The sequence below is a fragment of the Lepisosteus platostomus genome, chromosome 11 (genome assembly GCF_059453375.1).
Source record: "Lepisosteus platostomus isolate fLepPlt1 chromosome 11, fLepPlt1.hap1, whole genome shotgun sequence".
NCBI lineage: Eukaryota > Metazoa > Chordata > Actinopteri > Semionotiformes > Lepisosteidae > Lepisosteus > Lepisosteus platostomus.
Window position 1 is genome coordinate 48,753,312 of NC_142621.1, and position 21,949 is coordinate 48,775,260.

The 21,949-nt window shown below is 48.3% G+C and overlaps 1 protein-coding gene across 6 annotated transcripts; it reads right to left on the reverse strand.

Annotated features, from left to right (window-relative positions):
* Window positions 1–1,272: 1,272 nt before the first annotated feature.
* On the reverse strand, window positions 1,273–21,949 carry rsad1 (radical S-adenosyl methionine domain containing 1). Of its 6 annotated transcripts, XR_015925493.1 has the most exons (10): window positions 7,531–8,301; window positions 7,110–7,243; window positions 6,320–6,524; window positions 5,829–6,194; window positions 5,598–5,661; window positions 5,203–5,350; window positions 3,937–3,991; window positions 3,465–3,568; window positions 2,077–2,438; window positions 1,273–1,825 (listed from the first exon to the last, which is right to left on the reverse strand). XR_015925493.1 is itself a non-coding variant. In XM_088600263.1 (9 exons), the coding sequence occupies exons 2-9, from the start codon at window positions 7,166–7,168 to the stop codon at window positions 2,330–2,332; spliced, it is 1,110 nt and encodes a 369-aa protein (XP_088456389.1). In that variant the 5' UTR covers window positions 7,169–7,243; window positions 21,722–21,949; the 3' UTR covers window positions 1,857–2,329. The 6 variants fall into 6 exon arrangements, 5 of the variants coding, with proteins under 5 accessions (XP_088456389.1, XP_088456391.1, XP_088456390.1 ...); XM_088600263.1 differs by lacking the exons at window positions 1,273–1,825; window positions 7,531–8,301 and adding an exon at window positions 21,722–21,949 and having other exon boundaries at window positions 1,857–2,438; XM_088600265.1 differs by lacking the exons at window positions 1,273–1,825; window positions 7,531–8,301 and adding an exon at window positions 8,932–9,214 and having other exon boundaries at window positions 1,857–2,438.

Here is a 21,949-nt window from a genome sequence, read left to right on the forward strand (position 1 = left end):
GCAAATAACAGTGCGTTGATTATTGTCACTCTGAAGGCTATGACACACTGCTCACTAAAGAACTGGCTATACTCTTGCTGTTTACCCAGTTTACTACACCACATTAAAATGGACCAGAATGGGAAAAAAATTGTGAAGAACAACAAAAAATCATTGTAGTGTGATTGAAGCCTGTCAGGCACGAGCAGTCCAGGCAGCTGGCGGCTCTGAGGATGACGCAGCAGAGCTGAGTGAGCAGGAGTCAGGTGACCCCGCGGGGAGACGGGGGGCCCCCTGCACAGCGCACACTGCAGCGTGACGGACAGACCTGTGCCAGGCCACTCTCCCCTCACGTGTCTGCACAGCACTGCGGAGAGCGGCGCCGAGGGCAGAGCAAGGAGACCCAGGCAAGCTTAGCTGTTGATGCTTTTGTGCACAGGAGCTCCTCTGCAGGGTCTCCTTTGCTCTGCACAATCCACTGATTTGTGCATGAAAACATCAGGATCAAGGATTACAAAACCCTGAATGATTTCCTTGTGTACTGTTACCACTTATCAGGGCAAATTAAATCCCCTGAAATCTCTCTGTGGGAATGTTACATAAACAAGGAGTTAAAAGAATGTAAAAATGCTGCAGGAGAGCCGAAGAGCAAGAGTTGAACCAGCTCGAAAAGAGAATTTATGAAAAGTGCCTCTACTGGAAATGAAGGCTCTCCGATATGCTCTACTGTAATCTCAGAACAGCACAAACCACAATTTTTACTAAGCTGTCAGGGGAGTGAACTATCACTGTTTGTAATTTAATGGTAATCTAATGAGGGATAAAGTGCATCATTTACACTGATACCCTTCACATTCTATTAACTGTGAAGCTCACAACCTCTAGGTTTACATATTCCAACAGATCCTGTCACTGTTTTAAATCAAACACACAGCAGCTGTTTGGTCCAGAAATGTCTGCCAGGAAAGACTTAATGCTCTGAGAAAACAGAAATCAGCTCTTGGATGTTTTTCCAATTAAGTGTAGTCAAATTTCAATGAACATCTCCATTATGTAACTTGGCCATCTCCTGCCCAAACTTCCGATTGGACTTTACCCTTCATGGCCTCCTAATAATCCCCATCTCTGAACTGGCTCCATCACTCTGCTCTCCTCCCCACTGAGAGCTGGTGTGTGGAGAGAGTACTGGCGCATCATCCAGGTGGGGCTGCACACTGGTGCTGGTGGGGGGGATCCCCATTACCTGTACAGCGCTGTGAGTAGAGTGTCCATAAAAGCACTATATACAGTAAGTGAAAGTTAATATATTATTATTTTTTAGGAATTTTCAGCTTGAAAGCAAATAACTTTAAAAACACAATTCAAGCAGCACGTTCTTCTCTCTTTGTTTTGTGTCTTTACACAGAAAGACCAAAAGCCAGCTCCCGGCTTTGTTTTTATGACATTTAAATGCCACCTGAGCGCAGATGTGCACCTCTGGAGAGAGAGGCCGTGCCCAGAGCGCACACCTGCCGGCTGGCCTCGTGGCTCTGAAAGGCTGTGATGCTGACTGACAAGCTGCGCAGGCTTATCTGCGGGGCTGCATTTTCCGTCCCAGCGATCAGAAACAAGGACACGCCAGCTCCTGGCACGCAGCCTGTCTTCTCCCAGCCAGGTGCCTTCAGGAACAGGGGCTTTGCACGCAACATCACTGAGCACGCAGCCTGTTCCAGCTGCTTCACACTTCCCACAGGCTGGACAGCAGAGTCCGGATCCCTTTTGTCTGTTTGGGGCTGGAACACTCACAGGTGAAAATTCACCAGGGTTTAAAGCCTGAGAGACGAGGCTCATGGGTGCTGTTCTGTTTCTATGGAAGAAAGGACACAAATTCCACAAGATTCTAATGCACAGCTATACTGGTCATGTTCTGCAGAGCAATGTAATTACACAAAAAATAATTACTGTATTTACCAACCATTTACAGTCTCCAATGGATCACTGTCCAACTGTCAAATTAATCTGCCATAACGACTGTCATTAAGGATTGAAATCAGCCTGAAACATTCAGCAAGTAGAAATAATTAATAAGATCAAGCTGACAAACAGGACTAAACCTGCCTTCTTTAAAAGGCGACAGCGTATGAAGTCACAGGCTTCCAGTCCTCCTCACGTCCAACGCCTGCAGCACAGATGGATCCAGGAGGATCCTGTATCCCAGAGACTCAGGAACCACCAGGAAAAGACCAGTACTGCCCTGTTAAGCCCAGCTTCTCTTAATTCCCCCCACAGATGACTCGCTCCACTGCCGCATCCTGCAAGTTCCGAGGCCCCTGTGTCCAGGTGCCCAGTCTGATGCCGTCTGCTGACCCCCTCAGTGCCGCCCAGCCTCCTGTTGTGAGAAGTGTGCGTGGAGCTGGACCAGCAGAGTCGGCAGCAGGCTGTCCAGGAGTGCCAGACCGTCCCATGAGCAGCGCATCCCTCTAGAGAGGGGAAGAGAGACACCCAGCTCAGTGCGATAACCACACAGCGGTTTTATGACATACAAGATATATCAGCTCTTATGAAATGATAAAGCATGAAACATATATTATTATTATTATTATTATTATTATAATGTCCTGCCTATTCCAGTAAAGTTTCCAAGCTTGAACTTCAGTAACTAGTGCTGAGTGATACTCAAGTGTCAGCAGCTCCTGAATGCTGAAACCACAAGGCTCTGCAGCAGCACTCCCTGCACCCTCAAGGCTCAGCTCAGCTCACAGGTCACCCAGCTGTCTCTTACAGACAACAAAGGTTACAAACAAGACGAGGCCATCCTGCTCGTCTAGGGCATTTGACTGCTGTGATTCTACACCTGTCTGCCTGTGCACTCCACTCCCCTCATCAGGACTGCCTCTAGCAAAGTGCACGAACAACTTTGAAAATAAAAACATACATATAACATAAGAATGGTGTCAAGCAAAGAAACTTAAATAGCAATAGACTGAAAAATAAGCATTCACCATTTTTCTTGTTTTTCAGGAAGTCTTCGAGTTCTTTATTCCCTTTTGTGCTTTCACACAAACAAGGCAATTACAGAAGACAGGGATTCGTGACTGCAGCTCTCGGCCATTATCAGTCTCCTCTTTCATCTGCCTGCTTCTCACCCCCCTCGATACAGATCCTCTCACAGCCACACAAACAGCAGCAGCAGACCGTCTGGTATCAAACACGTCAGCTTCAGCTGCTTGTGTTCCCCTGAAGGACTAATTGAGCCTGAGCCGTGAAGAAGACACGACAGCAGCAAAACACTGAGCTTGACCTTCTTCCAGGACACAACTCAATCAAGTCAACAACTTCTTCTGGTGAGTATTTATGACACCTTAGTCAGGAACGTTTTTTTGAGAGATCATTATTATATGAACCTCTGAATTTCTTTAACGCTGTAGCTCCACTGGCCTTCCAAAAACCCTCTGGAATTTTTCTGAAGAACCTGGAGGAGCCCAGAACTCTATCGCACTTTGTACCTGTCATCCAGGACAAGGAGCCCTCCTTCCAGCAGTTCCTGTACCTCCTGGGACTGTCCCACTACCTCTTGTAGGCTCTGTAGCGGACTGAACTGCCTCCAGTTCTGTAACACAACACAGCTGCAGTGAGTTTTCACCAACGCTGACAGACAGCACCACTGGGCACCAGACCTCAGCCTCTCTCAGGAGCACCCTCAGACCCGGCCCGTCTCCTCCAAAGGATATTAACTGTCAGGGTCATTAACAGGATCAGGAATTTTCTCTTCACGCCTGCTGGAGGAACCACTGAAAGCAGTTTTTTACAATGTTAACAAGCATCCAGCATGTACCTTGCTCTCTTATTTACTAATTATTTACTTTACTTATGGGGCTGCTGCCTGCATTGTGTGCAAGGCCAGTGTGTTTCACACAAATGAGAAAGACCATGAAAGTCCGTTCATTAGTGTGCAGGACAGGACAGGAGCTGGTGTACCTCGTGAGGAATCCCCTCGGTCATGCGCAGTCCCATCACCAGCACCTCTTCCAGGCTTCAAGAGAGAAACCCTGATTAGACATTTCAGAGCAGCAGGTCCATGCTAGAGAATGGAACAAGCCATGTACATGTACATTTTAATTTGCATGTCCCGCTAAATAGAGGAAGATGAATATGGCAGCTCAGGCTGAACCAGGAGAATACAGTCATGAAAGTTTGTGAACCCTTCAAGGTGGTCATTATTTTAGATATTATATGAACCTGAACTCTTACTGAATATATAGAATGAATATACTAAATAAAGTCTTCCCACACACAAAAAGGGATTTGAAGTCACAGAATATTAGACTGTGATATTTAACAAATCACCAGATTTTCTTGTGTGCAAAAGTTAATGAGTAAATAACTTGTGGCATCTCCTTTAGCAGCAATAACGTCACACAGTCGCCTCCTATAACCAATCATCAGTCTCTGACATCTTGCTGGAGGGATTTCTTCCCACTCCTCTTTACAAAACCCTGCCAGCTCTGTGAGGTTTGAAGGATGTCTTGTATGAAAAGCCCTCTTCAGGTCCTACCACAGCATTCAATAGGATTCAGGTCAGGGCTTTGGCTTGGCTATTCCACGACATGGAACCTCTTCTTCCTAAGCCATTCTTTAGTGGACTTACTTGAATGTTTAGGACCGCTGTCTTGTTGAAACATCCACTTTGTGCCCAGCTTGAGTTTTTGAACTGAAGGCATGACATTCTTCTCAAGAATTGCTTGATATTTCTCAGAATTCATGATTCCCTCAATGATGTCAAGTTGCCCAGAGCCAGAGTTAGAAAAACAGCCCCATACAAGGACACCCCCACCACCATGCTTGACAGTAGGAATAAGGTTTTGTTGATGGTAGGCTATGTTGGCTCTTTGCCAAACATGGCCCCTCTTGTTGTGCCCAAGTAGTTCAATTCTGGACTCATCTGTCCAGAGAACAGATGGCAGTTCTCTGGCAGTTTTGTCCTTTCTTGACAGGAGAGGCTTCTTCCTGGCAACCCTTCCACAGATGCCATTTCTATTCAGGGTTCTTCTCGTTGTTGATCTATGCACCACCACTCCAGAGGCAGCTACGGAGGCGTTTAGTTTACAAATTCAATGAACTTGAATTAAAACTGGACATGTGTGCCGGTCACACAAGTGCAGAATTAGTCCTGTTATGAGTCTTTACACACTTGGCCCTGGAGGCGACCCCCCGCCCTGCGGCCGCACTCCGCCGCTCACTCACAGTCCCAGGGGGCTCATCTCCACTCTCCGCCGGGTCCCGTGGCCCCAGTGCCGCACCTCCCTCATCCACACGTCGGGCTCCAGCGTCTGGGTGCGGGCCTCTCTCTGGGAGCCCCCTGCCCCGCGGGGGACGAATCGGCCATGGGCCCCTGCAGGAGATCATCTTTCCAGAATTAGTTGCCTCGCTCCAGCAGGAGAGCTGGCACACAGCTTAAGATCAGGACCTGGGTGCAGAAGCACAGTCGGGGAAGCTAAAATCGTAAAGCAAAGCACCAGCTGGCTGAGTGCACTCCCAGGAGTGACCCGGCTCAGGGCGGACTGGGCTGGAGTTGGAGAGCAGGAGCGGCTTTCATTAGGGTCGTCCAGTAAGCAGAGCCTCCTGCTCTCAGTGCTCACCTGGTCCCACTCCAATGTACTGGCTGGCCCTCCAGTAGCCCTGGTTGTGCACACTGACGGCTCCCTGCAGGGGGTTAACACACACACAGCACACAGTAGAATCAGCTAACAGGTTCACACAAGCCCCCTTTGGTGGACGTCTGCGACACTGGCAAGCATTTGAGTCGCTATGAGCTCGGTTCGCCCTCACCTGCTCAATTCGGAATGCAACAGTCAGATTTTCAGACTCACATTTCGGGTGAAATTTGACACCTCATACTGGAGGAAGCCTGCTTTTCCCAGAATCCTCCTGGCAGCCTCATACATGTGGGCAGTGACATCATCACTGGGCATGGTCAGTTCGCTCTGCTGCACCCGTTTGAAGAGGGCTGTCCCTCTCTCCAGGGTCAGCTGATACAGAGACACGTGATCATCGCTGACCAAGAGCAGGTCCTCTAGCTCCTTTTCCCAGGATTGCAACTTCTGGCCTGGGCGCCCGAAAATGACATCGACTGAAACGCGACCTGGACACAGCCGCTGAGCCTCTGCCAGGGCCTGCAGGGCATGCTGGGAACTGTGGTCTCTTCCAAGGAGCTCCAGGTCTGCATCATGCAACGACTGCAAAGACAACAACACAGGTCCACTGCTGCAAATCTGAGGTCCAGTGGGGTGTGTCAGCGGCAGTGTGCGGTTTGTTTGCCTGGACAGTGAAGGAGTGTGGGAGGGTGAGGTGTCTGTCTGACCTGCACCCCTATGGAGAAGCGGTTCACTCCAGCGCTGCAGAACTCACTCAGTCTGGCCACGTCCTCAGGGGTGGGGTTCACCTCCAGAGTGACCTCTGCGTTACCAGGGAGAGAAGTGCACTTAGCAACAGTTTCCAAGACAGCAGCAATGGTGTCAGGCCTGGCAAGGCTTGGAGTCCCTCCACCAAAAAACACAGAAGAAATGCTAAAAAAGAAAGAGGGAGAGGAGAAACGGGACAGAATAAAAATCAAAGCTGCCACTCAGTACTCTCTACTCGACCCCCCACCCACTTCTGAGAAACTTTCTGAGCTCTAATCTGCATGCCGTCTTAGTCCTCATTCTCAGCAGAAATTAATACAATACTTTGTCCTTATTTTGTTTTAATTTGCTACTTCATTTTTGCTTTGCTGTGCAAGTGAAGTTAACACAAAACTATACGTGTGGTCCTGTGCTTCTTCAGCAGAACAGTTATGTGGCAGCAGCAGGTGAAACTGCTACCCAGTGGGAGTCAGACCTTCACCCGCAGGGAGGTGTGGAGCTCTGGGACAGGAGAGACACAGAGACACGAGGGGGCAGGAGAGACATGCGGGGACAGGAGAGACACAGAGACACGGGGGGGGCAGGGCCAGGAGAGACACAGAGACACGGGGCCAGGAGAGACATGGGGGGGCAGGAGGGACATGGGGGGACAGGAGGGACACAGAGACACCAGGGGGGCAGGAGAGACATTGGGGGACAGGAGAGACACAGAGGGGAGGGGGACAGGAGAGACACAGAGACATGACTCACCAGGAAACCTGGCTAAGATGCAGCAGGGTCTCCGTCTCCCGCTGCAGGCAGTCTCTCATGGCCTGCTGGTCCACCCGCTGGGACACATACTTATTGAAGTTGCAGTAGGAGCAGCGTCTCCGGCAGTAAGGCCACTGTGTGGAAGAGCAGGGAGAAGGAGAGAGAGGGGGGTTATTGAGAAAGAGGGACAGAACTACTGAAACTGATCTAGCGAGAGGCGGTGGAGTTGAGGATAATCTCCTAGATTCCACCACTAAAACTGGGGATTGTGAGTTGTTATGGAAAGACTTTACCACTGAGTACTGCTTGAGAGAAGCCCCTGTCTGGGCCACTGATCCACACAATGCTGTTTCAGTGTCCGGACTGACTCTGCTAGCGAATCTGGCATGTGGGCTCTGTCCTGTCGGGAGCTAGTACTCACATGCACGTACAGGCCGGCCTCCTCGCTGCGCGGCGGCGCACAGTCGGGTCTCCGGTCACTGACCTCCCGCTCCGAGCGCCGTGACCCGGCTGTGCCGAGGAGCAGCCGGTCCACAGCTCGAACCAAGCCGGACCGCCGCGCCAGCCCGCCGAGCATCTGCGTCCTGCTGCGCTCTGACCACACTGCCCAGGACAGCAAGCGCTTTCTCAAACTATACCGGCTCACACAGAGAAATTCAGTCTCTCCTCCCAACGACTCGTTTACAGTCAAGTTTAGTAACTAACCAGAGAGAAAGACGCATGCAGTCACTGCGGTGCTTTACTAACCGAGCGCGATCTGCATCACAACGTCTCCATAATACAGATTCTTTAGTTTCAAATGGTTTTATTGTGTCATGAAGCAGTGCTCGATCAGTGTAGTAAAATGTGTCGCCTGTACGTCCCAGAACGAATTACTGGGATAAAAACCTAAAATCGGAAAGCAAATTCGTCTCTGATCTGAACTCACTGCACACAGGAAGTAAACCAACGCTGTTCCTACGAATGTGCGGACCGTCACCACGAGTGGGCGCCAAAGAGAATACTGTTATTATTGTAACGCAACGGGGGCTCAGGCGGGCGCCCTTGCCGCATCTGTTCGGCCCCATCCCGACTGGAAGCTCGAACCCGGGACTTCCGCGTCTCTCTGCAGCGACCTAGCCCCGTGAGCTAAAGAGAGATCTCTCCACAGCCCAGTAGCTGTGGTCCTGCTATCACAGGGAAGGGCGGTGACGTCACCCGCTCTGGTACGCCGGCTCTTACACACAGCGCCTGTCGGCCGTAAGCGTTACACTCTCCCCCGCTTAAATCGCCGTCCCCGGCGAAGGGCTATCCCGCCCCGCTTCTGACACCAATGTAACGCAACGGGGGCTCAGGCGGGCGCCCTTGCCGCATCTGGTCGGCCCAAAGTATAGGTGGCTCGAACCCGGGACTTCCGCGTCTCTCTGCAGCGACAGATGCGGCAAGGGCGCCCGCCTGAGCCCCCGTTGCGTTACATTATTAATGTCTGAGATAAATAATCTGAATGTCAGGTTGCGCCCAACCTGCCAATGTATCTCCGACCTCTGTTAATCTTGTTACCCAATATTAATCGACAGCCAATCCCACCTTCTTAATCATAATATTCAATTCTCTTTCAATTTTATGAGACAACAACGCAAATTCTGCTTAATTTTTTAACAGTATATAACTCAGATTTGATATATAATATATTAGAAGCACTTTAATTAGCATGTAAAATATAAAACGATTAAATGTGTTGTCCAAAAAAAGTGATTCTTCGCCTGAAGGATTCAAAGACCTAGTCAATCCGCTGTGTACAGAAAGGGCCGCCAGGGGGCGGCCAACACCAGGCTATGCTTACCTGTCTGTACGGCAGGCGCGCATTATGCTGCACAGAGCGAGTTCCCTACCGGCCTGAGGGGTAAAGTGTTAATTTCCTGTCTCGCCACTCTTCCTTGCTCTGGCTCCGGCATTCAAATTCAAAAGCCTATTGGCTAATGGTTATAGTGTTGCTAAAGCAATAATTGCAAAACATTCACAAACAATTCTAACTACAACAAAATATTATTTTTTTAAGATGCTGACTCCGTCCCTCAGGCTGTGAGTGGATATCACATACAGGGCTGCAGATCTGTTGAGTTTTCTCTCCCAGTACGATTAAAGGCTGTGCTGAATTCTGTCTGGTGTGGGAATTCTGGGATTAGATTTCTGTGGGGGAGGAGTGTTTGTGTAATCCCAGAGTGTTTCTCTCGGAGCAGCAGGAAGCACATCTCTGTCTCTGCTTCTCTCTGCCGGCAGTAGGAGCAGAGCCTGTTCTCTCTGGTTGGCCAGGTCTGGTTGTGTCCAGTTCCTATGCCCAGGCTGTGGTCACTGGACCTGTAAATCGTCAGAGTCTCCCTCTGCTCGCTATCTCTGTCCTTGGTCAGATAGTTGGCCAACGAGCTGTGCTGTCTCTCTGATTTCACTCCGCTGAACTCGCAGATAACAAGGCATAGAGCTGCTCAGCAAGACCACACTAGAAGCATGTGACTCTAGCTCTGTTCTGTCAAAAGCAGTCTGCTCAAGGAAGGTGAGCTCAACACAATTAGAGACAATACAAAAGAATTTTATAAAAACATATTTTGTACTTTTACCATTTCCATGAAACTTCACACCCTGTGAAAGATGCGAACTTCTTTTCACATTTGCCGTTTGAGCAGAACTGTCACTACGTCAGGAGATCATGCAGGTCTGTGGATTTCAGGACTGGAAAAAGAACTGGGCTGTTCACTGGAGCAGCTGGGTCTGTTTAACTAGGAGTTTTGGTTTAAAATGAGATCAGACATGTGTTAAAAACTGGCATTATATAACGGGACTTGTTCAGCTTGGAAATGATGGTGTTTATCCAGGATCTCTGCTGCAAGGTCAATATTTGAAGTACAAACAGAAGCCTGAAATAAAACTCTGCTTCAAAAGAAACCAAGAAATGGAATGACAGCTTAACTCAGAATGAAAATGATATTTTTTCCCCCTCCCTTTTGCTGCGATGGGGAATGAAAATGTTTGATGTTTTGTACAGATCCACCTGTGTCCAGCCAGACTGGGAGCCATCAGGCTCCCTGGGGTGTGCTCTCAGCCTTGATGAGTTGGGCACAGGACAGTCCAGGTGTGGCCTGACTGTTGCCACTGGCTGTTGCCTCTTCTCACCCCTACAGCACATTCACCGTCACTGGATGAGAACTTCAGAGCCACAGACAGGCGACAAGAGAGGTCCTGCCATTCTAAGCAGCTTGTCCACCACGCAGAGATGCGTTACTCCCCATGCATACTGTGCCCCCTTATTCCCAGTCCTGTACACACTCCAGGTTGTGGTTCCACGGGTTCTGCGGTTCAGGTGGAGTCAGGAACTTGTCGTGAGTGTTAGTCGTGGGCCCCTGTGTGGTTTCTGAAGAGCAGCACGCAAGCAGCGCAGCTGATGGAGGTGCAGCCATCGCCCGGCGAGTCTCGTGACTTCAGCCCTTTAGGACAAGTAACAAGCAGAGGCTCCGCAGGGCTTCAGGACCACAGCCAAAGAAAAGGACTCCCAGGCGAGTCAGACAGAGAATTACAGGAGAAAACTCCTCAATTACACCAGGACAACAGTGGCTTTTACTGTAAGATGTCAACAAGATAAAATAGCTCTTTACTCTCCCCCACCCCAAGATAACACTGAATGAGGGATTTATTTTGCTTAGGGTAATTACCCTGTATTTTACCAATTAACATGTTTGTATACAGGCAAACCAAACAATTCTCTCCTAGACCTCCCCAGCTGAGAGAGGGCTCCATTGGAAAGGCCTGTGCACATGAGAGCTGAGAGTTACCAGTCTGGCAGGGACAGTGAACACCAGAACCTTGCTTTCAGATTCTGTGTCAAATCTTTGTTTTCACCCCTGCTGAGGAATTCAAGTCTTTTCAGTGACAGATGTGCACATCTGCAGGCTGTGGATTAATGAAATATCAGCAGATGAGGCTTGTGCACAGGATATGAATTCTGAAGCCTGCAGAAGAACGTGGTGTGGATTCAAGCTCTTCAACTACGCAGTTCCTTGTGGGATCAGTGTGTTCAGATACACAGAGAGGGGTTCTCGGCCCATGTGTCACTGTTAATCCCTCCCTCTGCACCTGTGTCCGGTGAGTGGTCAGGTCTACATTGCTTCCAATTATTCTGCCCTTGTGTGACTCCCAGCGGAACAAAAGTCTCATCTAAAAGGACAGTAGCCTTTGTTGTCATTGAGCAAAGCTTCCAATGTGCATAAAGGCACCAGCCAAGTGAATTAGACAGTAAGAGTGCACCTTTGTGCCAGCATCCTCATTGTTCTGGACTGTAGCGAGCGAAGGGCCGGTTACATCACAATGCCCAGAGCAGGGATGGTGAAGCACAACAGTGTCTGATCTCAGCAGGAGCAAGTTTTGTTTGATTTTCTTTAACCATGAGTTGTGCTTTGTAAACTGCTGATGGTATAGTACTGATAACGCTGCCAAAGAAGGTGCTGAGGTTGTCAGTTTTCGGGAAGGTGTCGAGGGCAGTGCAGAAGAGGGGGTTTAAGAAAGTGTCGCACTGCAGGAAATCCCAGGGCTGCTTAAGGTTGGGGATCCCTAAGCGTATCTTGCCAGGGGAAACCTGCACAGTAATTGTTCAGTTTTTACTATGTCTTTACCATACATCTTCCTGCTGTTCCTTGTCTGACTTTCATTGTGCTTTCAGCATGGCGCACCTATAGAAACCACGATAAGAGATCTCTCATCTGTGGTTTCCATTATCATGTGGTGCAGCGCTGGGGCTCAGGCCCAGGTGGGGGTGTGGAGGGTGGGTTAGAGTAGGGTAACTGCTGATACAAGAGCAGAGGCTGAGTGGAGTCCATGTAACTAAAACAGCATTATGGCCCTGATAACAGTGACCTCCAACTCTGACTTGCTCAAAAGACACGGTTTGTTATTTAACACAAAGGAAAGCAAAATTGGCTCCCAGAAGAATGGATTTAGTGACAAAATGGAGGCCTTTTATCTGTGGAACCTCCCTTAGATCAATGGACTCTCCAAAGACAAATATTGGGATAGGAGGCTGTCACCCTGGCCTCGGGGTTAATGGCTGCTCTTGTTTGTTTATTTGTCTTTAATAATGTTTGCACAGGAGGATTAAAAGTGCAGGAGAGGAGAGGGTTTCCTCTGCATTGGCACGTGAGTCCCATTGTTTCTCCTGTCTTGGCGTCTGGACAATGGGAGAGTGGCCAGCACTCTGCTCCTCTGTTTCAGGCCTCCCCACTCTTTCCTGAGACCCCCTGTGTGGCAGCTCTGGGCCCCAAGGCCCTCAAATACCATTCCATTCCAACCTAGAACTTCATGTAAGACAGATTAAACCGCAGCTCTGCACATGAACTGTGCTCTTCTTTTCACCTGAAAAGAACTGAACTCCCCTGCACTGCATCTGGCACAAACACATCAGGATCTTTCAAACATTTTCTGAAACTTTTCATTTCAACTAATTATGCTTAAAAAAGAAATTTAAAATAGATTCTATCTGAATAAGAATTGCTTCTCAGTAACTTGAACTAATGGTAAAAACACTCTGAAGTAAATGGGTGTTATTCTGATGTAAATCAGTTGTTGGGATAATAGCTTTGCAGGATTTACGTTCTAAGATATACTGTAAATGTCACATAAACCTTATATGTGATAAGTTTGCTCAAGCATGACTGATCTCTTCTGTTAGCTGGTCTCTGTGCTAATGCTTGTTTTGCTATCATCATTGGCGGACGATCTTAATAGAGAAATATGTTCTATTTCTGTTTTCAGCAGTATTTATAGACTTCCTGCCAGACTGTTCATTGTGGAGAGTTTTACCCTTTGATTGTAACTGCAGGACGCAAGTGGACTGTAGGTCTGGCTATGTTCAGGTTAAGGAGCTCACACCTATATGGAATTTTGACCAGGATGGTGGAGAAATATTGACATTAGCACAAAGTTTCAGAGGCAGAAATAAAAATGAAAGAGAGACTTGATTAAATTTAGACATCTCTGTGTATGAAATAAGTTCCTTCTGTAATGAGCTGTTATCACGAATTTCAGATTCAGATTCATTTCTGAAGATGAGGATAATATGTATTTACCAGAGGTTGTGTAGTGTCCCTTGGTTACTTATTTATACAGGGGACCTTGTTAGACGATGCTCCCCTCCTTACACACTGGGCAGAGACCACGCCCACCAGGCTGGCTGCTGACAGCTGAGAGTGAGGAGGAATGTTTGTCTGCAGATAAGACTCTGACCCAGGTCTGCCTCTTTTTCTGCAGTGTCAGTCACAGCACACAGAAATCCTGCAGATGGCTACAGCTGATAATAACAGAGTTCATGTACGTTTTCAGATGTTGAGTAAACAGATTCAATACTTGTGAAAATCATTTCAACAAGAAGCTTTATTACAGGAACACAAACTACAGCTAACCAGGACAAGGTGCAGTGATCTCTGACTGCAAATCTGCTTCATTTGGGTAGAGGCTCAATTCATGCACACCATCTAGACACACACCATCTAGATCGGAGACCAAGCCAGCAAAAAGAGGTGCTGTTGGCTTTGTGTCATTCTGTATTTTTTTACCTTATTGTACTAGGGCAAGTATTAAGCCTAGTCTCTATTGCAGTGGCTCTGTGGCTCAGGATCTGCACCTGTGGCTGGAAGGTTGCCGGTTCATATCCTGCGGCTGACAGAGGAATCCTACTCTATTGGGCCCCTGAGCAAGGCCCTTAACCCCAGCTGCTCCAGGGGTGCTGTATAAATGGCTGACCTGCGCTCTGACCCCAAGCTTCTCTCCCTGTCTGTGTGTCTCATGGAGAGCAAGCTGGAGTATGCCAAAAGACACTTGTATTCCTAATACAAGAAATTGTATGTTGCCAATAACGTGATCTCTTTCTCTCTCTTGTTCCATCCGCCTACAACTCACACTGTGTTGGGATTTGCTTTGTCATCAAAACAAATCCTCTCTGCAGAGCCCAGATTGAGCCCTGAAGCAGCCCGGCCCCAGCTGTGAGTCTCCCATGCACAGCAGAAGTGACAGAGAATGCCCTTCAACAGGCCCCCTGGCTGGCAGCCCTTCTCATGGGGAAGCATCAGAGAGAGCATGGGCGGAGCTCAGGCCCAGCTTTGGTGTGGGTAACCCGTCCATTCCATATGCAGATATAGCATCTTATCATTACAGGCAGCGGCTCAGTTTTTTTAAAGAGTTAGATTACAACATGGACCAGTAAGAAAACATCATCCACCTTTAGACTGAACAGTTAACAAAGCTTCCTGTCAGTTAATTGCACCTCCTTCCTGCTCTTCTGAAGCTCAAGATACACTGTATCATACACATTACCTATTGCATCTTAATTCCTTTCCCGATAATTATAGTGTTGTCTCTAAGTTAGACTTGTTAAAGAACTGTTTTTTTTCAACTGGTCAAAGAGTTTTAGCAGACTGCTAAGGCCTCTCTATAAGAACTAAAACACTATTCTTCTGTCTTCCATTAAACTCCATGAAAATCATTGACAGGCACACACCCTCCCTGGCCATGGCCAAAGAAGGACCCTCTGCCCATACAGGAGAGGTCACGCACTGGGGGTTCACATGGAAAGCTGCTTGGCTTTGTGCTGCTCCAGTGCTCAGACAGAGTCTTCTGTCCTACCATGCTCAGCCAAGGGGAAACCAGGTGGCCCCTCCAATCACATGACCTTGCACCACCTCCTGGGCTCGGGCCCACCTCCCCTGCGCCAGGTTCTCTCTTCTCTAATCTCTGGCCCTCATTAAAACAGATCAAGGCAATTACTGGCCTACTGCATCGGGGGGGGAGGGTGGGTCTGTGTGTGACCTGCTCACCTCCATGCCAGCTCAGATCAGCAGTAATGGATGAGCTTGCAGGCGCGGCAGCGCTCGCACAGGATGGAGCAGGCGTCCCTCACTGACCTGTGTGCGTCCGGCCTCCGGCCTGACAACAGCAGTGGGGGGAGGTTGCAGGACAAGTGCACTCACCCCCAGGGGTTCGGCTCTTCACGGGTCAGAGTTCACATACGGGTGGAAAGTGTGCTGCAGTTCTAGCTAACTATAAATAAACGCCACGGTCACTCTGGACAGCTGCAGGGGAGGAGTGGCAGGGATCCTGTAGTGAACTGGTGTAGCTCCACAGCTCTAACAGCAGTGAAAGCAGCTGGCAGAACGTATGAACTACAGTATTGATAAACTTTAAGTGATACTCGCCAGAGTTCGCTGTGCATAAAATTTACTCAAAAAATATCCTGTAGCACACTAGGAGAAACATGAGCATCTGAGATACAGCTGGGGCAAAGCAGAGCTGTGAAAATCCTGATACAATGTGACAAGAAGTAAAGAAAGACCCAAACTGCGGGTCTGTGTGAGTTCTGACAGGAGTGTTGTCTGCACTCACAGTGAATGAACAAGCTACTGGGATAAAGAAACAAGCCCCACAGACACCAGAACTCATTGGTCTGTGAAACTGCTTCAGCACTGAAAATACAGGAAATCCTGTAAATTCTGAAGATTATAGCACATATTTGATAAAGCCAGGCAATTTGGAGGGCTTAAAGACATAGTATTCAGTGAGATTCTCCTTCTGGAAGATTTTCTCTTTGCTATATTTCACCATCTTCCAGTAAAAATTAGTAACAGTCCAGCAGTGTGTGAAGTCCTGAGGATTGCTGATAATGTTTCTCTGTGGTCAGTAGACAGTACAAACATGAAGACTGCAGTAGGATCGGTGTGATCAAAGGATCAAAGATTGCCGCTGTGTAATTATTCACAGGGCACACGAGAGCCGCTGATGGGAGCTCCTGTGTGTCCTGGTGCCACTCCTGTCTCAGACCATGCTGCACTGGTGCACTGGACACCGGACACCTAGAGGGCTGCAGAGCCCATAACAGGACAGCTGAAAGATGGATGCCACTCCCCCCTTTCTGCTCCTCTTCTCTTGCAAAACCCTTCCCTCCCTCCCTCCCTCTCCCTGTATTTGTGTTTCTCTAACGATTTGTTTCCTTTGACACATCCACTCCTCTCTGCCAGCTTCTCCAACCCCTTCTCTGGGACTCTGTTCCCCGAAAGCAAGTCGTTCACTGTTTCCAAAGCAATCCATCACTCCTCATTCTTTCACTGAAAATGTTTTTTCAATTTCAGAGCCGGGTTAATGGTAGATGAATTATACTGAAGTGAAGAGGGAACTATTTTACTGAGCCCTTGTTTCCCTGCATTCAATTCATTGGGGTAGCACCCCCCACCCCAAGAGCTGCTTGTTGTTGGCGATGGTATGGCAGGACTGGTGTAGCTGTCAGGGGGGGAGAAGGAGATCTGGGTCTGTGGGTGTTTGGAGCAAAATAAGCAGCTGAGCTGCAGAGGCTGAGACACAGGGATCCTCGTGTTTAAACAGCAGCTGGACAGTGTCTGTCAATCAATAAACTACTAGCAACCTGACTAATGAGATGGCTTTAGGCCAGCTTCACGGTCTGATCCCCTCTTATGTCCTTGTCGACCTGGTGTTCCAGGGTGTTTTGGCTTTGACAAAAACAAGGCAGTGAAGCAAAGTCCACAGACTCTTGATGAGGCAGATAAACAACCAGAAACGTCTTATGGCCAGGGAGCTGGGTCTTCATCTCCTCTCCAGACTAATCCTCGTCCCCCCCCTCTCTGACAGCTGCATAAAGATACACGTTGTTTTATGTTTTAATCTACACTCACAACAACCAACATAAATAGCACTTTTGCTGTAACAACAGGACACCACACTGTAGCTAAGTGTATGAGTCAAGAATGAGTCATTTCTTGACCCCCCCACCTCCTTTCCACAGCGCTGCTCTTCGAATCTTTATGAGCTGTATCAAGGCCAGTATTGAATCCAGATGTCTGGAACAGAGGCCTACAAACTGTAAGAAATATGTGCAAGAGGAATGGGGCGAAGAGCTCACAGGGATGGATTGTTTTACAAAAGCAAACAGAGCTGACAAGGAGAGGCCAGGCTGCTGGTGCTGCTGGGACATTTCTGGGGTCCCGATAGCAAAAGATTTTATAAAGCGTGAGGGCTGCCTTTGGTATCTTTACAATAACAGCACATTCATATACACGAGGTCAAGGCATGCACACGTGACAAGACGAATGCTTCTCCTGAAGGGTTGTAAGCAGGCAAACACTTTTCCTGTGCCAGAGTTTCTAAAATCAGAAAACAGATTGTATGTCCACTCAGGCTGTTCATGGTAATGGAACTTAGCAGTCATTGTACACCAGTCCACTTTAAGAGCCTGCAGACATCACCAGGAGCAAATGTCTTGAGTTACAAAAATCCTTCCACGGTTGTAAATAGTTTAAATTGCATTCAAGATGCCATGGTGCAGAGAAAGGGGTTTATAAGGGAAAGTGGAGGAATCTCACTGTCAGCACATTTGATAACATGCATATGGACCCCCACAGCACCCCAGCAGGTCCTGCATTCCTCTCATAGCTGGCCAGCGAGCTGACAGGGGCTACGCCACCCTGTTGTCTTTGCTGTGCAGTCTGTGGCCAGCGCCTGCAGCAGCCTTCCAGGAGCTCCGCACATTCCTGACACGGGTCAGTGTGCACAAGACCCCCCCCCTTCCTCCTGGTCCAGGCTGCCCAAGGACTGGGCCAGGGCTCTGCTCCTACAGCCACTCTGCCTCTGTTCCGCTGGGGATGACACCCCTCCACTGCTCAAGGACTGGGCCGGCCATGAACGATGTCTTTACGAGGTGTCTCTGTGCCAACACTCCCTCTGAAGGCTGATGGTGACACACAATGGTAAAGGCAGTGCAAAGCAAAGCAGTGTTCACCAGGACACAGCTGCCCCCTCATCTTCTGTGCCCAGCTCTGGCTGTAACCTCAGAGCACGAGAGGGCAGAGAATTTTCCCTGAACACACCGGATCGCATTACAGCCTGCCAGATGCTCGGGCTACTACATCCACCTTTCGTAATCCAGATAAGCCCCCCTCCGTCAGCACAGCCTGGCCCGTGCTTGCAGCCCATGATGGGAAAAACTAACCAGCAAAGCTGGAGGCGGCAGTGGTGCCAAGATCCGCTCTCGCAGGCCTCCCCCCGCCTCTCCCCGCCCTCTCCTGGGTCCTCCCACACAGGTTCAATCTGCGACTTCAGAAATGTTAAAACAGCTCAAGCAGCTCAAGCAGCATTTTGTAGAAATACCAGTGGAAGTATGTGTGGATTAATGCTGCTGAGTGTTCTTGATTAATGACATGCTGGTTTCTCCATCTACCAGATGCGTCAACATTTTCGACATACCTCTCAACTCAAGAGCTTTTGAAAACCAAACCCAGGCTCCTGCACAGCTTCAGGCTCTAGGACACATTCCTGCACTGTGCTGCTGTACTGCAGATGCTGGAGCCAGGACAGGCTTCAAGCTTGTGGGGAATTATTTCCGTTCGACTCCTGAATAACTCTGAATGACACTTTACCTTCTCTGCTTAGTTTTATATTGTGTGGTTCTGTGTATTCTGTGAACTGTACTCAGGTCAAACTCTAGGTGATGTGGAGCAATGTTGCCCAATGAGAATGAATGAATTTGATTACGTGATAAAGGTCCATACAGGCCAATATTAAGAATGTTCCATTAAATGACATCCAGGGCCCAGGTCGTGTCCTTCAGAGGGCTGTGATAATCTCCCCAGCGCTCGAACACACAGTGCCCTGTTCATTGTTATGTCTGCCCTCCCTCTGCAGGAGACAGATAACCGACCGAGTGGCTCGAACCCACACACAGACCTCCTGCGCTCACACAGGCAAACGGCCTTGTGGAATCCAGAATGTTTCTTGGGAACACGTTAAAATATTGTTTCTTTCCTCTCCTTTGTGCCTCCCTGAAAAAATCATTTTGACATTCCATTTTTAATCTGAATTTTTTTGAAGGAACTGTCACAGAAATAGAAAAGGTTTTTTTCTATGTCCATTTGTTCCATTACTACTGTATACAACATTCACAAGTCATCCACTTGCTGAATATATGAATAAATATATTTCTGTGCAAGCCTGCAAAGAAAAACAGTACTTCTTCTCAGCCTGCTGGCTTATATTTCAGTTCCCTGGTTATTCCTTAACAACCATTATTGAGTTTTGCTCAGCACCACCCCTCATTAGTGTTTGCTTTCTTGATAGGAAAATCCCCAATGTCCTGCTCTTTCAGAGGTGGTGACACCTCAGAGACCCGATCATGTTGCAGGGGGCTGTGCTGATGAAATCCGAGCCTGAAGTAGCCATATCTGTAATCAATGTTCTGCTAGAGATATCGGGAGACTCTCTGGGCCAGTTAGACTGAACTACATGCTGACCACAGAACCTTGCAACTCACTGAGCTCAGAGCTGTTCACAAGACCGGCTAAACAGACTACAGCACTTTGCAGCTGACCGGGAGACTGCAGTCTTATCAGACTGTCCTGACCTCCACCTCCCCTATATCTGCTCTGCACAGCCCCAGTCCGTGACAAAGGGGCCATTAATCTGGGTGACATGCTCTTGCTCTGATGAGGAAAGGTTTGTTTCAACACTCCTAGATCAATGTCTGTCAGCGAAAGACATTGTAAGATAGAACTTAGAACTTTTTTTAAAGGAGGGAAGGGGGAGGGGTAAAAAATAATACTTTTCAGTTGAAAAGCCTGTTACAAAATTTTCATATCCGAGACACCTCTGCCCCTGAGCTGTCTCAACCTCTGCTTTCCTCACCCTGAGCTATTGGGGCTCATGTATCCCTGCACACATACTCGAGGGCATTGCTGGATTACTCGTAAAGCATCTGGGTCAGGCCCTGTATGCTGTTGGAGATCAGATTATGACTTGCATTGTTTGTGTCTGCTCAGTTTTGAGGTTAGTGTTCTGATCTATCTTTATGTTGTTTTCTTGATGTTTACACAGAAGGGCTCTGCAGCTCTCATCAAAAGCAGCTCAGACACACCAGACTGCGCTTGTGCATACCACAGCAATTCTGTGTGGTATCTTAAAAGTTTTCTCCACCCTAATACTGTGCTTTAACTATGTCTTTCCATAGTGCCCCACTGGCTGTATCTTTGCTAAAGTTTGTCATTCTACTGCAGTAAGTTCACTGTGCTTTCAGCACTTCACTGTGTTTCTGAAGGGTAGCTGTAGTGGTTTTGCAGCTGCAGTGATGAGCTGGGAAAGCTGGAGACCAGAGTGCTGCAATGTCCGAGTGAGGGAGTGGGCAGCCTGTGCTGGAGCTCGAGTGGCACTGAGGTCACTCTGCCCCGTGTCACCCCGAGTCCCTCCCTGGCCCTGCAGCAGCTGCAAAGGGGCTCTTCGGCATTTTTAGCTACGGTATGACATGTCCTGGACCTTAAACAGCTGAGGTTCCACGTGCAGTGACAGACACGCAAACAACTGAAGAAAAAAATCAAATAGTGTTGTGTATCAGTAAAAAAATATACTTCTTTTAAATAGATTCATTTTCTCCCTTTTTTTGGAACAAGAACTCTTCATCTCAAGCAATGCCAAAGGCGCAGCCCTACCTTGCCTTGGAATTTCAATTGATATATGTATTAAATTAATAGTAATGTATTCAATTTAGTTGCTGCAAAGCTGTGTGCCGCTGAGGTCTGTGGCTTGGGGTGGCTGGGATTCGACTCCCACTCATCCCTGCCTGGTAACCCCTGAAAACAAACCCTGCACCCCGCCTGCAGGGATCTTTCTCAATAAGTAAGAGACAGAGCAGGCCTGACTGGAAGACACAGTTGGTTCGAGGGCTCAAATTTCTGTGCAGTGGCCTGTTTGCACGCATGTGCTGTATGGGTGTATGTGTTTGGTGATTTGATTTCCAGCTCAGCTTCAACCCAAGAAAAAAACTCTCCAGATGCTCTTCAAAGAAACAGTGCTCCTCAGAAGATTGCTTAGATGAGGTATTTTTATTATTACTAGCACAAAACGTTCGTGCTGTGGTATTAATTTGATCTAGGAATGCTTTAATGCTTCCTTCTTAACAGAGGCAAGAAAGCTCTGGAAAACACAAAGGGTCCTAATTTCCTATTGTGGGCAGGCTGCCCACCTAACTAATTTGCTGTGGAGTGGGACACTTGCCCACAGTTTTCCCACAGTAGAATAATAAGGACTTTTCTACGTATTCCTAAAATGAATTTGGATATGTAGACTCATTCAAAACTTTTCATTGGAATCTGCAGGTAATGAGACATACAGTAGACTGTCTTATATAATATTTACATATTTAAAAGGTAAATTTAGGTAAAAACACAGCAGCCAGTGCTGAGCAAAAGTACTGTTCCCTGACTCTCCAGCTCCCACAAATCTCCGAAATTCCGTTCAACTCCCTGACCCACAGATCTCTGAAACTCTTTCCAGGCTCAGACTCAGGGCCCCTGTTGATCCAGGCTGACTCTCTCTCACCCTTACTGGGTGAGGTGCCAGGTGCAGTGACAAACACTAACAACTAAAGAGAAAATATACCTCCCTCACTGGGAGGAATGGCATCTTCTCTCTCTTAGCCCAGCATCACATCAGTCATCATCTTGCCTGTCCTCAAACACAGAAGGCACAGAGCAAACGTCTCAGATCTCAGGTGTGTTTCCTTGTGCGCCTTGTTCATATCCCAGAGCTCTTGCATTGCTTCCTACCTGTCCTTCAGTCTGTGGCTTCCCCGCTGACGCCCACCTCTTCTGCTCGCACAAAGCCTGCCCGTGTGTGGTGGGCACGGGCAGGCCATGGCTAGTTCCCCATCCATCACAGCAGTTTCCTGGCCCGGCACTGCTGTTGAGGGCGAGCCAGGCCCCTGGTCTCTCTGTTTACTGCTCCTGTGTGGGTCCCTCTCCCCACCGCCAGCTCAGGTCCCACAGCACAGCGTT

What these genes read in the sequence shown, in the direction of transcription:
- rsad1 (XM_088600260.1), bottom strand. Translation starts at nt 7,686, where the DNA reads ATGCTCGGCGGGCTGGCGCGGCGGTCCGGCTTGGTTCGAGCTGTGGAC. An exon ending in AGGCCGGCCTGTACGTGCAT is followed by an intron (nt 7,244 to 7,530) that starts GTGAGTACTAGC and finishes TCTTCCACACAG; the next exon opens with TGGCCTTACTGCCGGAGACG. An exon ending in CATCTTAGCCAGGTTTCCTG is followed by an intron (nt 6,525 to 7,109) that starts GTGAGTCATGTC and finishes TTTCTTTTTTAG; the next exon opens with CATTTCTTCTGTGTTTTTTG.